The sequence below is a fragment of the Sciurus vulgaris genome (assembly GCF_902686455.1).
Source record: "Sciurus vulgaris genome assembly, chromosome: 4".
NCBI lineage: Eukaryota > Metazoa > Chordata > Mammalia > Rodentia > Sciuridae > Sciurus > Sciurus vulgaris.
This window is the reverse complement of record NC_136464.1, coordinates 105,052,977-105,066,952: the sequence shown is the minus strand read 5'-3', so window position 1 is coordinate 105,066,952 and position 13,976 is coordinate 105,052,977. Positions and strand designations below refer to the sequence as shown.

The window sequence follows — 13,976 nt, the reverse complement described above, 5'->3', positions numbered from 1 at the left end:
TCATTCTATGAAGCCAATATCACACTGATACCTAAACCAGACAGAGACTCATCAAGGAAAGAAAATTTCAGACCAATATCCTTAATGAACATCGACGCAAAAATTCTCAACAAAATTTGAGCAAATCGCATACAAAAACATATTAAAAAGATAGTGCACCATGATCAAGTGGGTTTCATCCCAGGGATGCAAGGTTGGTTCAACATCAGGAAATCAATAAACGTAATTCACCATATTAATAGACTTAAAGTCAAGAATCACATGATTATTTCAATAGATGCAGAAAAAGCATTTGATAAAATACAGCACCCCTTCATGCTCAAAACACTAGAAAAAATAGGGATAGTGGGAACATTCCTTAACATTGTAAAGGCCATTTATGCTAAGCCCATGGCTAATATCATTCTAAATGGTGAAAAACTGAAAGCATTCCCCCTAAAAACTGGAACAAGGCAGGGATGCCCTCTTTCACCACTACTATTCAACATCGTTCTTGAGACTCTGGCCAGAGCAATTAGACAAACCAAAGAAATTAAAGGGATACGAATTGGAAAAGAAGAACTCAAACTATCCGTGTTCGCTGATGACATGATTATATATTTAGAGGAACCTGGAAATTCCACCAGAAAACTCTTAGAACTCATAAGTGATTTCAGTAAAGTAGCAGGTTACAAGATCAATGCCCATAAATCCAACGCATTTTTATACATAAGTGATGAATCTTCAGAAAGAGAAATTAGGAAAACTACCCCATTTACAATAGCATCGAAAAAAATAAAATACTTGGGAATCAATCTCACAAAAGAGGTGAAAGACCTCTACAATGAGAACTATACAACACTAAAGAAAGAAATTAAAGAACACCTTAGAAGATGGAAAGATCTTCCATGTTCTTGGATAGGAAGAATTAATATTGTCAAAATGGCCATACTACCTAAAGTGCTATACAAATTCAATGCAATTCCAATTAAAATCCCAATGACGTACCTTACAGAAATAGAGCAAGCAATTATGAAATTCATCTGGAAGAATAAGAAACCCAGAATAGCTAAAACAATCCTTAGCAGGAAGAGTGAAACAGGGGGTATTGCAATACCAGATCTTCAACTCTACTACAAAGCAATAGTAACAAAAACGGCATGGTATTGGTACCAAAATAGAAAGGTAGATCAATGGTACAGAATAGAGGACACGGACACAAACCCAAATAAATACAATTTTCTCATACTAGACAAAGGGGCCAAAAATATGCAATGGAGAAAAGATAGCCTCTTCAACAAATGGTGCTGGGAGAATTGGAAATCCATATGCAACAGAATGAAACTAAACCCATATCTCTCACCATGCACGAAACTAAACTCAAAATGGATTAAGGACCTCGGAATCAGACCAGAGACCCTGCAGATTATAGAAGAAAAAGTAGGTCCAAATCTTCACCTTGTTGGTCTAGGACCAGACTTCCTTAACAGGACTCCCATAGCACAAGAAATAAAAGCTAGAATCAACCACTGGGATAGATTCAAACTAAAAAGCTTTCTCTCAGCAAAGGAAACTATCAGCAATGCGAAGAAAGAGCCTACAGAGTGGGAGAATATCTTTGCCAATCATACTTCAGATAGAGCACTAATCTCCAGAATCTACAAAGAACTCAAAAAACTCTACTCCAAGAATTCAAATAGTCCAGTCAACAAATGGGCTAAGGAAATGAATAGACACTTCACAGAAGAAGATCTACAAGCAATCAACAAACATATGGAAAAATGTTCAACATCTCTAGTAATAAGAGAATTGCAAATCAAAACCACCCTAAGATTCCATCTCACCCCAATTAGAATGGCGATTATCAAGAATACGAGCAACAACAGGTGTTGGCGAGGATGTGGGGAGAAAGGTACACTCATACACTGCTGGTGGGGCTGCAAATTAGTGCAGCCACTCTGGAAAGCAGTGTGGAGATTCCTTAGAAAACTTGGAATGGAACCACCATTTGACCCAGCTATCCCACTCCTTGGCCTATACCCAAAGGACTTAAAATCTGCATACTACAGAAATACAGCCACATCAATGTTCATAGCTGGTCAATTCACAATAGCCAGACTGTGGAACCAACCTAGATGCCCTTCATTTGATGAGTGGATAAAGAAACTGTGGTATATATACACTATGGAATATTACTCAGCCATAAAGAATGATAAAATTATGACATTTGCAGGCAAATGGATGAAATTGGAGAATATCATGCTAAGTGAGATAAGCCAATCTCAAAAAGCCAAAGGACGAATGATATCGCTAATAAGTGGAGGATGACACATAATGGGGGGGAGGGAAGGGTTAGAGTTAGGGTTAGGGAGGGGGGCAAGTATGGAGGAAGGAACTACTGTATAGAGGGTAAAGAGGGGTGGGAGGGGTGGGGGGAAGGGAAAAAATAACAGAATGAATCAAACAACATTGCTCTATGTAAATTTATGATTACACAAATGGTATGCCTTTACGCCATGTACAAACAGAGCAACAACATGTATCCCATTTGTTTACAATAAAAAAAAAAAAAAAGACATAGACTGGCAGATTGGATTAAAAAGAAAAATCCAACAATATGCTGCCTGCAAGAGACCCATCTCATAGAAAGATATACCCATATACTAAAGGTGAAAGGATGAAAAAAAACATACCATGCACACGGACACAGCAAAAAAGCTGGAGTATCCATCCTCATTTCAGATACTGTGGACTTTAAGCCAAAACTAGTCAGAAGGGATAAAGAAGGACATTACATACTGCTTCAGGGAAGCATCAATCAGCAAGACATAAGAATCATAAATATCTATGCCCCGAACATTGGCTCATCCATGTACGTCAAACAAATCCTTCTCAATTCCAGAAATCAAATAGACCACAACACAATAATACTAGGTGATTTTAACACACCTCTCTCACCACTGGATACATCGTCCAAACAAAAACTGAATAAAGAAACCATAGATCTCAATAACACAATCAACAATTTAGACTTAACTGACTTATATAGAATATACCATCCAACAAAGAACGAATACACTTTCTTTTCAGCAGTACATGGATCCTTCTCTAAAATAGACCATGTTTTATGCCACAAAGCTACTGTTAGCAAATACAAGAAGATAGAGATACTACCTTGTACTCTATCAGATCATAATGGACTGAAATTAGAAATAAATGACAGAATAAAAAACAGAAACTTCTCCAATACTTGGAGATTAAATAATATGCTATTATACGATGAATGGATAACAGAAAACATCAGGAGGGAAATTAAAAAATTCTTAGAAGTAAATGAGAACAAAGACACATCATATCAAAATCTCTGGGACACTAGGAAAGCAGTCCTGAGAGGAAGATTTATTTCATGGGGCGCATTCAACAAAAGAAGTAGAAATCAACAAATAAACGACTTAACACTACAGCTCAAAGCCCTAGAAAAAGAAGAGCAGACCAACACCAAAAGTAGTAGAAGACAGGAAATAGTTAAAATCAGAGCCGAAATCAACGAAATTGAAACAAAAGAAACAATTGGAAAAATTAACAAAATAAATAGTTGGTTCTTTGAAAAAATAAACAAAATTGATAAACCCTTAGCCACGCTAACAAAGAGAAAAAGGGAGAAAACTCAAATTACTAAAATTCAGAATGAACAAGGAAATATCACAACAGACACGAGTGAAATACAAAACATAATTAGAAGCTATTTTGAAAATCTATACTCCAACAAAACAGAAAACCTCGAAGACATCAATAAGTGTGTAGAGACATATGAATTACCTAAACTGAACGAGGAGGATATACACAACTTAAATAAATCAATTTCAAGCAATGAAATAGAAGAGGTCATCAAAAGCCTACCAACAAAGAAAAGTCTGGGGCCAGATGGGTTCTCAGCCGAGTTCTACAAAACCTTTAAAGAAGAGCTCATTCCAATACTTCTCAAAGTATTCCATAAAATAGAAGAGGAGGGAACCCTCCCAAACTCATTCTATGAAGCCAATATCACCCTGATACCTAAACCAGACAGAGACACATCGAGGAAAGAAAATTTCAGACCAACATCCTTAATGAACATCGACGCAAAAATTCTCAACAAAATTTTAGCAAATCGCATACAAAAATATATTAAAAAAATAGTGCACCACGATCAAGTGGGTTTTATCCCAGGGATGCAAGGTTGGTTCAACATCCGGAAATCAATAAATGTCATTCACCATATCAACAGACTAAAAGTTAAGAATCATATGATTATTTCAATAGATGCAGAAAAAGCATTCAATAAAATACAGCAACCCTTCATGCTCAAAACACTAGAAAAAATTGGGGTAGTGGGATCATTCCTTAACATTGTGAAGGCCATCTATGCTAAGCCCATGGCCAATATCATTCTAAATGGTGAAAAACTGAAAGCTTTCCCCCTAAAAACTGGAACAAGGCAGGGATGCCCTCTTTCACCACTTCTATTCAACATTGTTCTTGAGACTCTAGCCAGAGCAATTAGACAAACCAAAGAAATTAAAGGGATACGAAGTGGAAAAGAGGAACTCAAACTATCCCTGTTCGCTGATGACATGATTATATATTTAGAGGAACCTGGAAATTCCACCAGAAAACTCTTAGAACTCATAAGTGAATTCAGTAAAGTAGCAGGTTACAAGATCAATGCTCACAAATCCAATGCATTTTTATACATAAGTGATGAATCCTCAGAAATAGAAATAAGGAAAACTACCCCATTCACAATAGCATCAAAAAAAATAAAATCCTTGGAATCAATCTCACAAAAAAGTGAAAGACCTCTACAATGAGAACAACAGAACACTAAAGAAAGAAATTAAAGAAAACCTTAGAAGATGGAAAGATCTCCCATGTTCATGGATAGGAAGAATTAATATTGTCAAAATGGCCATACTACTAAAAGTGCTATATAGATTCAATGCAATTCCAATTAAAATCCCAATGATGTACCTTACAGAAATAGAGCAAGCAATTAAGAAGTTCATCTGGAAGAATAAGAAACCCAGAATAGCTAAAGCAATCCTCAGTAGAAAGAGCGAAGCAGGTGGTACTGCAATACCAGATTTTCAACTCTATTACAAAGCAATAGTAACAAAAACGGCATGGTATTGGTACCAAAATAGACAGGTAGATCAATGGTACAGAATAGAGGACACGGACACAAACCGAAATAAATACAATTTTCTCATACTAGACAAAGGGGCCAAAAATATGCAATTGAGAAAAGATAGCCTCTTCAACAAATGGTGCTGGGAAAACTGGAAAACCATATGCAACAGAATGAAATTAAACCCTTATCTCTCACCCTGCACAAAACTCAACTCACAATGGATCAAGGACCTCGGAATCAGACCAGAGACCCTGCATCTTATAGAAGAAAAAGTAGGCCCAAACCTTCAACTTGTTGGCTTAGGAGCAGACTTCCTTAACAGGACTCCCATAGCCCAAGAAATAAAAGCAAGACTCAACAACTGGGATAGATTCAAACTAAAAAGCTTTCTCTCAGCAAAGGAAACAACCAGTAATGTGAAGAGAGAGCCTACAGAGTGGGAGAATATCTTTGCCACTCATACTTCAGATAGAGCGCTAATATCCCGAATCTATAAAGAACTCAAAAAACTACACCAAGAATACAAATAATCCAATCAACCAATGGGCTAAGGAAATGAACAGACACTTCACAGAAGAAGATCTACAAGCAATCAACAGATATATGAAAAAATGTTCAACATCTCTAGTAATAAGAGAAATGCAAATCAAAACCACCCTAAGATTTCATCTCACCCCAATTAGAATGGCGATTATCAAGAACATAAGCAACAATAGGTGTTGGCGAGGATGTGGGGAAAAAGGTACACTCATACATTGCTGGTGGGGTTGCAAACTAGTGCAGCCACTCTGGAAAGCAGTATGGAGATTCCTCAGAAAGCTTGGAATGGAACCACCATTTGACCCAGCTATCCCACTCCTTGGCCTATACCCAAAGGACTTAAAATCAGCATACTACAGAGATACAGCCACATCAATGTTCATAGCTGCTCAATTCACTATAGCCAGATTGTGGTACCAACCCAGATGTCCTTCAGTTGATGAATGGATAAAGAAACTGTGGCATATATATACAATGGAATATTACTCTGCCATGAGGAATGACAAAATTATGGCATTCGCAGGCAAATGGATGAAATTGGAGGGTATCATGCTAAGTGAGATAAGCCAATCTCAAAAAACTAAAGGACGAATGATCTCGCTGATAAGCGGATGAGGACATACGGGGGTGGGGGGGTAGAGGGGTTAGTGTTAGGGTTAGGGTTAGGTTTAGGGTTAGGGATAAGGAGGGTGGTAAGAATGAGGAAGAAGGGAATGTATAGAGGGAAAAAGAGGGGTGGGAGGGGAGGGGGGAAGGGAAAAAAATAACAAAATGAATCAAACAACATTGCCCTATGTAAATTTATGATTTTTAATTAAAATTAAAAATTAAATAAATAAATAAATAAATAAAATTATCTTAAATACAAACAAACAAACAAAAATATTTATTGAACACTTCCTATGTGCCATAAATATTACAGGCATTAATTAGTTTTCAATCTATTTCATTAAAAAAAATTGCTCCCACTCAAGTTCAACTAAATAATTTACTAAGGTTAAAAAAAAACTACCAACTATCTTCCCTTTAAAAAATTAACACTATTTTAAGTCTACATATTTGGTCTTACTTAATAGTTTGTAAACTGGTAACTATAGCATTATACCTTCATTGCACAGAGTTGGACATCACAAGCCCAGTGGGAAAAATAATTAGTTGCACACTGGAGAAATGTGAAGGGAGAGGGGTTCTATCCTTAAAATCTGAAGTAGCATAAGTACTGAACTGAAATCAATTTGATACTGTAAAGTTAAAAACATGTCATCAGTAACCAGAAAAAAAGAGGTGACTTACTCAGACTGCTTAGCTGGCGTATGATTGCAGCAAGAGTACTGTTGGTTACACATTCAAGTTCACTGGTAATTCCTTCTGGTAGAGCTCCCCGGCACAAGTGCCGGGGTTCAATGTTCCTCTTCACTAAAGGCATGGCTCACAATCTGAAAATTAAAAAAGATAATTTTTGAAAAGCTCATATTTACATTTTTAAAAATCTAGAGTTTTAACTTTTTTGAAAATTCAATTGGCCCTAGGAATTTCCATTATCCTATCATTTCTACATGAGAAGATAAGCCAAAATGCAACATGCAATAAATGTTTAATTCAATTAATTTTATAGACTTCAGATATATAGATAGTATCATTCTCCTTTTATAGAAAAATAATATATGCTAAATCTCTAGCTAAGCTTGAGACTGAATAATACATTTTTATCTCTTTCCTTCTCTACTGAAATGACAAGATAGAAAAGGCAAGTCCACAAGTATTGCTATAGTTTGGATCTTGAACATTCCCCAAAGTCCTATGTGTTAACGTCTCAGTCCCTATGGGATGATACTGAGAGATGGTGGAACCTTTAAGAGGCAAGGTCTAATAAGAGACCAGTAATCAAGGGGAGTGTGAGACCCTGGCCCCTTCGATCTTTCTGTTTCCTGGAGACTGAGTAAGCAGCTCTGCCCTATCACATGCTTCTGCCATGAGTGCTCCCTTGCCAAAGGCCCAAAGCAACAGGGTCACCCAATCATGCACTGGAACCTCCAAAACTGTGAGCCACTAGAACTTTACCCTTTATAAGTAAGTTATCTCTAGCACCTTGTTATAATGATAGGAAGCTGATTAACACAATCACTAAGAGCAGAAGAGTGGAAATAGTTATAAAACTATGGTATGGACAGAGTATAACCAGATTATAAGAAAGAAATGGCTTTACCTAGACTGCAAATAAGGGGTAGCAGAAAGTAAGTTCACCTTAGCTCTAGAATTTACCCACCCTCCCTACTAAAGACTTGGGTATCTGTAAAATAGGATTGGAGTGGAAGAAAACAGAAGAAATGGTTTTTAAAAAGCCATTTAAGAAATCCTTTTCCTGCTGGATATTCACATGTAGCACAAAACTCTCCCCTTGCACAAAACTCAACTCAAAGTAGATCAAGGACCTAGGCATTAGACCAAAGACCATGTGCCTACTAAAACAAAATGTAGGCACAACACTACATCATGTCAGCTTAGAAACTTACTTCCTCAGCAAGACTCCTAAAACATTCAAGAATCAATAAGTGGAATGGTATCAAACTAAAAAGTTTCTTCACAGCAAAGGAAATAAGAATGTACAGAGAGAACCTAAAGAATGGGAGAAAATCTTTACCACACCCATCTCAGATACAACATTAATCTCAAGGATATATAAAGAACTCAAAAAACTTAACACCTAAAAAACAAATAATCAATACATGGGCTAAGGAACTGAACAGACACTTCACAGAAGAAGAAATATGATCAGTCAACAAATATGTAAAAAAATGTTCAACATCACTAGCAATCAAAGAAATGCAAATCAAAACTACTCTAAGATTTCATCTCACTCCAGTCAGAATGTCAATTATCAAGAAGACAAGCAACAATAAAAGTTGGTAAGGATGTGGGGAAAAAGGTACACTCACACACTGCTGGTAAGACTGCAAATTGGTCTGCAAAGCAGTATGGAGATTCCTCAGAAAACTTGGAATGGAACCAACATGTGACCCCAGTTATCCCACTCCTCGGTTTATTACCCAAAGGACTTAAAATCAGCATACATAGTGACACGGCCAAATCAATTAACAATAGCTATGGAACCAACAATAACTATGGAACCAACCTAGATGCCCTTCAACAGATGAATGGATAAAGAAAATGTGATATATATATACAATGGAATATTACTCGGTCATAAAGAAGAATGAAATTATGGCATTTGCCAGCAAATGGATGGATTTGGAAACTGTAATGCTGAGTGAAATAAACCAATCCCCAAAAAACTAAAGGTCAAATGTTCTGTTTTGGTATGTGTATGCTAACACAAGGTAGGAGGGAGGGGAAGAACAGAAGTTCACTGGATTCGACAAAGGGGAATGAAGAGAAGGGAATGGGTAAGAATAGGAAAGACGGTAGAAAAATTTTACACAACTTTCCTATGTTTGTATATGAATACACCACCAGTGAAACTCCACATCATGTACAACCTCAAGAATGGGATATTAATTGGAATGTTATACTCCATGTATGTATAATGTATCAACATACACTCTACTGTCATGTATATCTAAAAAGAACAAATTAAAAGAAAAACAGAACTCTTTTTCCATTTCTAGGCTGCCCCTCCCTCCACCTCACCCAGCAAGCTTTACTCTATGGAAAAGTTGGATTAGAGAATCTGAACTTAGGACAGTAGGTACAGCTTAGGGGAGGGGTAGGAAATGCACTGAAAACAGAAATCTTAAATAGACGTCTATAGTGACTGGAGAGCTGGAACCCTGCCACCATCACCACACACACACAGAGCTCAGCAACCTCCTCCACTGGTTTCCAGGACAAGAGCAGCCAGGATTTTACACCCTACCCCAATAGTCACTAGAACATTCCTCCCTGGGGAATGTTTGAAGAGAAAAGGTCTACAAACATGGGCCTGGAGAGGGGACTTCTCCCTATTGTAATTGCTGGCATAAGGTTTTAGTGCCTTGGAATTGGGTGGCAGGGGACAGGCACATCAGGAGGAAAGATTTATCCAATATTACAATATTACAGGATTCCCTTTCACTTCTCTCCTCAAAAAGTACATTATAAATAAAATCTCAACTTTCTTTTTAAGGAGGTATATAGAGTTTCAAGCCTACTACTCACACAACAAACCTACTCCTCATATAACACTAGACTATCTGACTGGGATATATTTTTACTTTGCCAAGCTTATCCTATCACCAAACTTGTAGCAACAGAAATGCAGAAAGGTCTAGTATCTGAATGACATGTGTTAGTGACCAAACTAGCACTAAAATGCCATAATTCCTATTAAGAAGTAAATTAATATCCTATTTGTTTAAGCCACCATAGTTGGGTTTTCTGTTGTGTGAAGTATAACCTATTTCCAATTAGTACAATTAATGATTGACAAACTGCAATTAGAGAAGCTGGAATATAATAAGCATATAATCTTTGTTTTTCTCCCTCCTTTCTTCATAACCTTTGCTCATTCATTTAATAAATGAATTACTTACTGAGTGCCAACCTCATAGCCAGTGGTGTGCAAAGTGATGTGGATGTAATGGTGAATGAACATGGATAAGGGACCTCCCACAAAGCACTCTACTCTAGCAGAAAGAGGGATTCTGAGAAAGTCACCCAGATTCACTCACTTTCCACTTGATCAATGCTATGAAGAGTAACTTGGCAATTCTGAAACCATGTAGGGGTGGGGTGCTGACCTGTCTCAAGAGTCATGGGCAGCCTCTCAGACTTGACTGCTGAACTGAAATGTTAGGGATGCACATGGGTCAGTTCACAAAAGGTCTGAGGCAGAGGGAACATGGAGAATGAAATAGAGGAGGGAAAAAAATGCCACATTTATCAAGGAAAAGTTCTGTTGAATTCCAATGTTTTTATTTGCTATTTTTGCTTTATGTTTGCTGCAATGGTGGTGGAACACAATGACCATATTTTCAGATTCCCACACTATGCTCATCTATTCAGAGGTGCATCACCAATGGCACATCACTTCACCTTGTGTGCCTCAGCTGCCTCCCTGTAAAATGGGGGGATAATAAAATTTTACCCACTAGAAAATGGGGAGGTACCTACCTCTCAGCTACTACATAGAATAGGAGCGCACAGTAACACTTTTAAAAAAAGTGACTATTAGTAACTGTATCTTTTTTTTAGAGGTGGGGGGAGGTATCGAACCCAAGGCCTCATGCTAGGCAAGCACTCTACCACTGAGCTACATCCTCCAGCCTATTGTATTGTATCATATATGTTGATTCTATAATACTAAATATTATTCCATTTATAACAATAAAACAAGAACAGTTTGCCATTTGCAGTTTGAGGGTAAAGTCTAACCTGTAAAATAGTAACACTTACATAAAAATCACTAAAGGAAGAACACACCCAAGGAAGGGATGCTATCGAAACTCTAGATATTGAGTTTTCTAAGTAAAAGTGTAAAAAAGATTATTTCAAGTAACTGGATGGTAATCTATAATAAAATAACCTAGAAAACTAGAATTCCTAATAAAGATTAAAAAAGAAGACAAATCCTTATAAGCTTAATAAAACATAAAGCACAGGAAAGAAGAATAATGAACAGATCAATAGGGATCCAGTACATGAGAACTAGAAGGAAATCAAGCAAAGAAGCTCAGAGAAATCAAAGCAGAAAAGCAAGGAGATGACATAAACTGCCTAAGACAAAGCAGATGAGCTAATGAACCAGATGTCTGATAAGAATATGAACTTGGCCAGTCTGCTTATAACACTGGTTTGTGAGACTGGCCCAGGTGTTCTTTATCTTCTAAACAATTTCTCAAAAAGGTTTTGTGAGAGTTTGGGATAAGCACAATAGGAGCTAAATTCTGACTATGTATATGTATCCTCTTCCATGTTTATTCTACCTTTATTCAGGATTAAATCTCTGCATTGACCCAAAATGTATCAGTACAGCATTCTCCCTAACTACCACCCCTACTTTTTTTAGACCTAAAACTGTTCAGAGATTTACAAACATATCACACTGATGCCCCACTGACATGTCTAGAACACATCCCCAAAGAAAATTAAATACTCTCCTTCCATTTTCTCCTGAGTTGAGAAATAACTCCCCAATATCAAATATGCCAGTTATTTCGGCACATCTGGGAGCTAGCTCAGGCTAATTCTCACATAGGGAATGTCTGTTCCTGCAATTCATCTCTACAAGTCCATGTCCTGTGTTACCCACCCCACCACTTCCAAAGGCTCTTGCTTCTGCACGTAAGGCTTTTTCCCTTTCTCTATTCCAGTGAACTGCTCACTAAACAAAATGATGGTACTGGCAGGTTCACAGTACACTTAGTACAACTGCTATGAGTGCTGACCTGAAGACTTGCTTAAGATATTATTAAGGCACAAATGATAAAGTTCAGTTCCTTAATAGTTGTAGTAACTATATCTTTTATCTTCTTTGTTCTGATACTTTCTTATCTCAGCTTGTCTGACAGTGGAGAGTATACCCCTCCCAGAGTTACCAACTCCTCGAGACAGTAAACAACCTGCCCCACAGCACACTCTTCAAATATAAGCCAATGAAGCCACAGCCCTCATCCCCATCACGTCCTTTACTGTGCTTTCCTATTCGGGGCTACTATCCACTTGCCCTAATCACTCCATGACAAACTACCCAGATTAGAGACAGTCCCTATGCCTCAGAGCCCACTAAAATTATTAAAAACAGGTCAATCCTAAACCTGCTTGCCCAACCTTACCCATTTCTCCACATAGTCCCTGCCACCCCCAATCCTCCACACAGCCTGATCATTCAAAAAACATTTGCAGAGTACATACCCATATGCATACACATATATATTTCTCTTTGGCCTTCTCTTGGGGCACTCTGCCTATTGTTTCAGTATTTCAGCCTTGAATAATCCCCAGATTTAATTTCTCATTATACCTTTATTTGGAGATTCCATACATGTTTACATACAAAAGACAACAGAGAGGAAACGTGCCACCTGTCTATAATTTTAGAAAACGGGTTTTGCAGCTCCTTTTTAAAGTTATAATCACCTAGCAATAGATTTTTTATGTCTTTCCTATACAGTGTGAAAAATACTTTCACAGATGTGTTTTTTTCTCCAGACAGCCTTAATTTTATCTGACACTAATCCAGTTTTTAAATGAATTGAAGAGCAAGAATGAGGTAAAGGAAAAAATGTTGGTTCCGTCATTGCTCTTGAAAATGCTTTGCAATGACAAACACAAACATGCAATAAACTATTCTAATTATCACCCACAAGCACTTAAGAATGCCTCTCCATTTCTCTATTAGAAGAACTATGACCCATCCAAATCATTCTTCCAAGTCAGTCTATAAAAATGAAAGAAAGATTGCTAAAAAAAATGTTTAAGGATTATTAAAGTTTACATAAGGTATTTGTGTTAGGTCTGAAATTTGTCCCACTTTTCTGGGAAATGTCTCAATTTAGTAGAAACAATCTGGTTCACAAAACTGTGAACTAGATTCCAGACACAGCTGAAACTGGGCCAGGTCCTTCCCTAGGAATTTAGAAGTGGGACCATAATGTCCAGTTTGGTCTGGCTGCTTTCTTTAAAAGTAGAGATGGACATCTTTCCCACCACATGAAACAGACTGGTAAAGTCAGTCTGCTGCAAGAAATTAGAATGAAATAACTGAGCAAATGACAAAGACAAAAGAAAGACAAGGACTCCCATGGCTTTATGGAGTCTTCTTTTAGATCTCATGGCAAACTAGCAGAGAATGCTGCCCGCTCAGAATTCTCCCCTCTTTCTTCAAGGGGCCAGGCTTGCATTGTGGTTTCCTTGCTCTTAAGCTTCCTCAGCTCCCACACTATATTCTTTCATATGATTAAGAAGAACCAAATCCTTTCACTTGTAATTCTATCTTGGCATCTGTTTCTCTGACCCAGACAAACACAAGTAACCCAAGGAATGGTCTGAGGAAGGAGGTAATGAGATGGGGACTTAGGACTTGTCCACATATACTAAAAGGTAAGAAGATGCTACCCTGACTGATGGATGGGGGACAGAAAGTTCCTGGCACAGTTCATGGTTCAATTGCTGAAGAGTTCACTGTTTGTAACCTGGAAGGGATATGTGCCATAGAAGGTACAAGTTTGAGAGGGAAAAAGACCTAAAAAATAGCAAGGTTGGCTAGTAACGGCTAAGTTGTACTGATACCCAGCATAAGGACAACGAGAGACTGTAAGCTAAATGCAAGAACCATAAGGCATTCCTGGTG

General features: G+C 37.6%; 1 protein-coding gene across 2 annotated transcripts in view; it reads right to left on the bottom strand.

Annotated features, from left to right (window-relative positions):
* WASF3 (WASP family member 3) overlaps positions 1-13,976 on the bottom strand; it is a 159,071-nt gene that overhangs the window by 53,391 nt on the left and 91,704 nt on the right. For both annotated transcript variants that reach the window (XM_079136672.1, XM_079136671.1), the window contains exon 3: positions 6,983-7,125. In XM_079136672.1, the coding sequence (XP_078992798.1) occupies positions 6,983-7,115 (133 nt within the window). In that variant the 5' untranslated portion in view covers positions 7,116-7,125. The remainder of the gene's footprint in view (positions 1-6,982; positions 7,126-13,976) is intronic.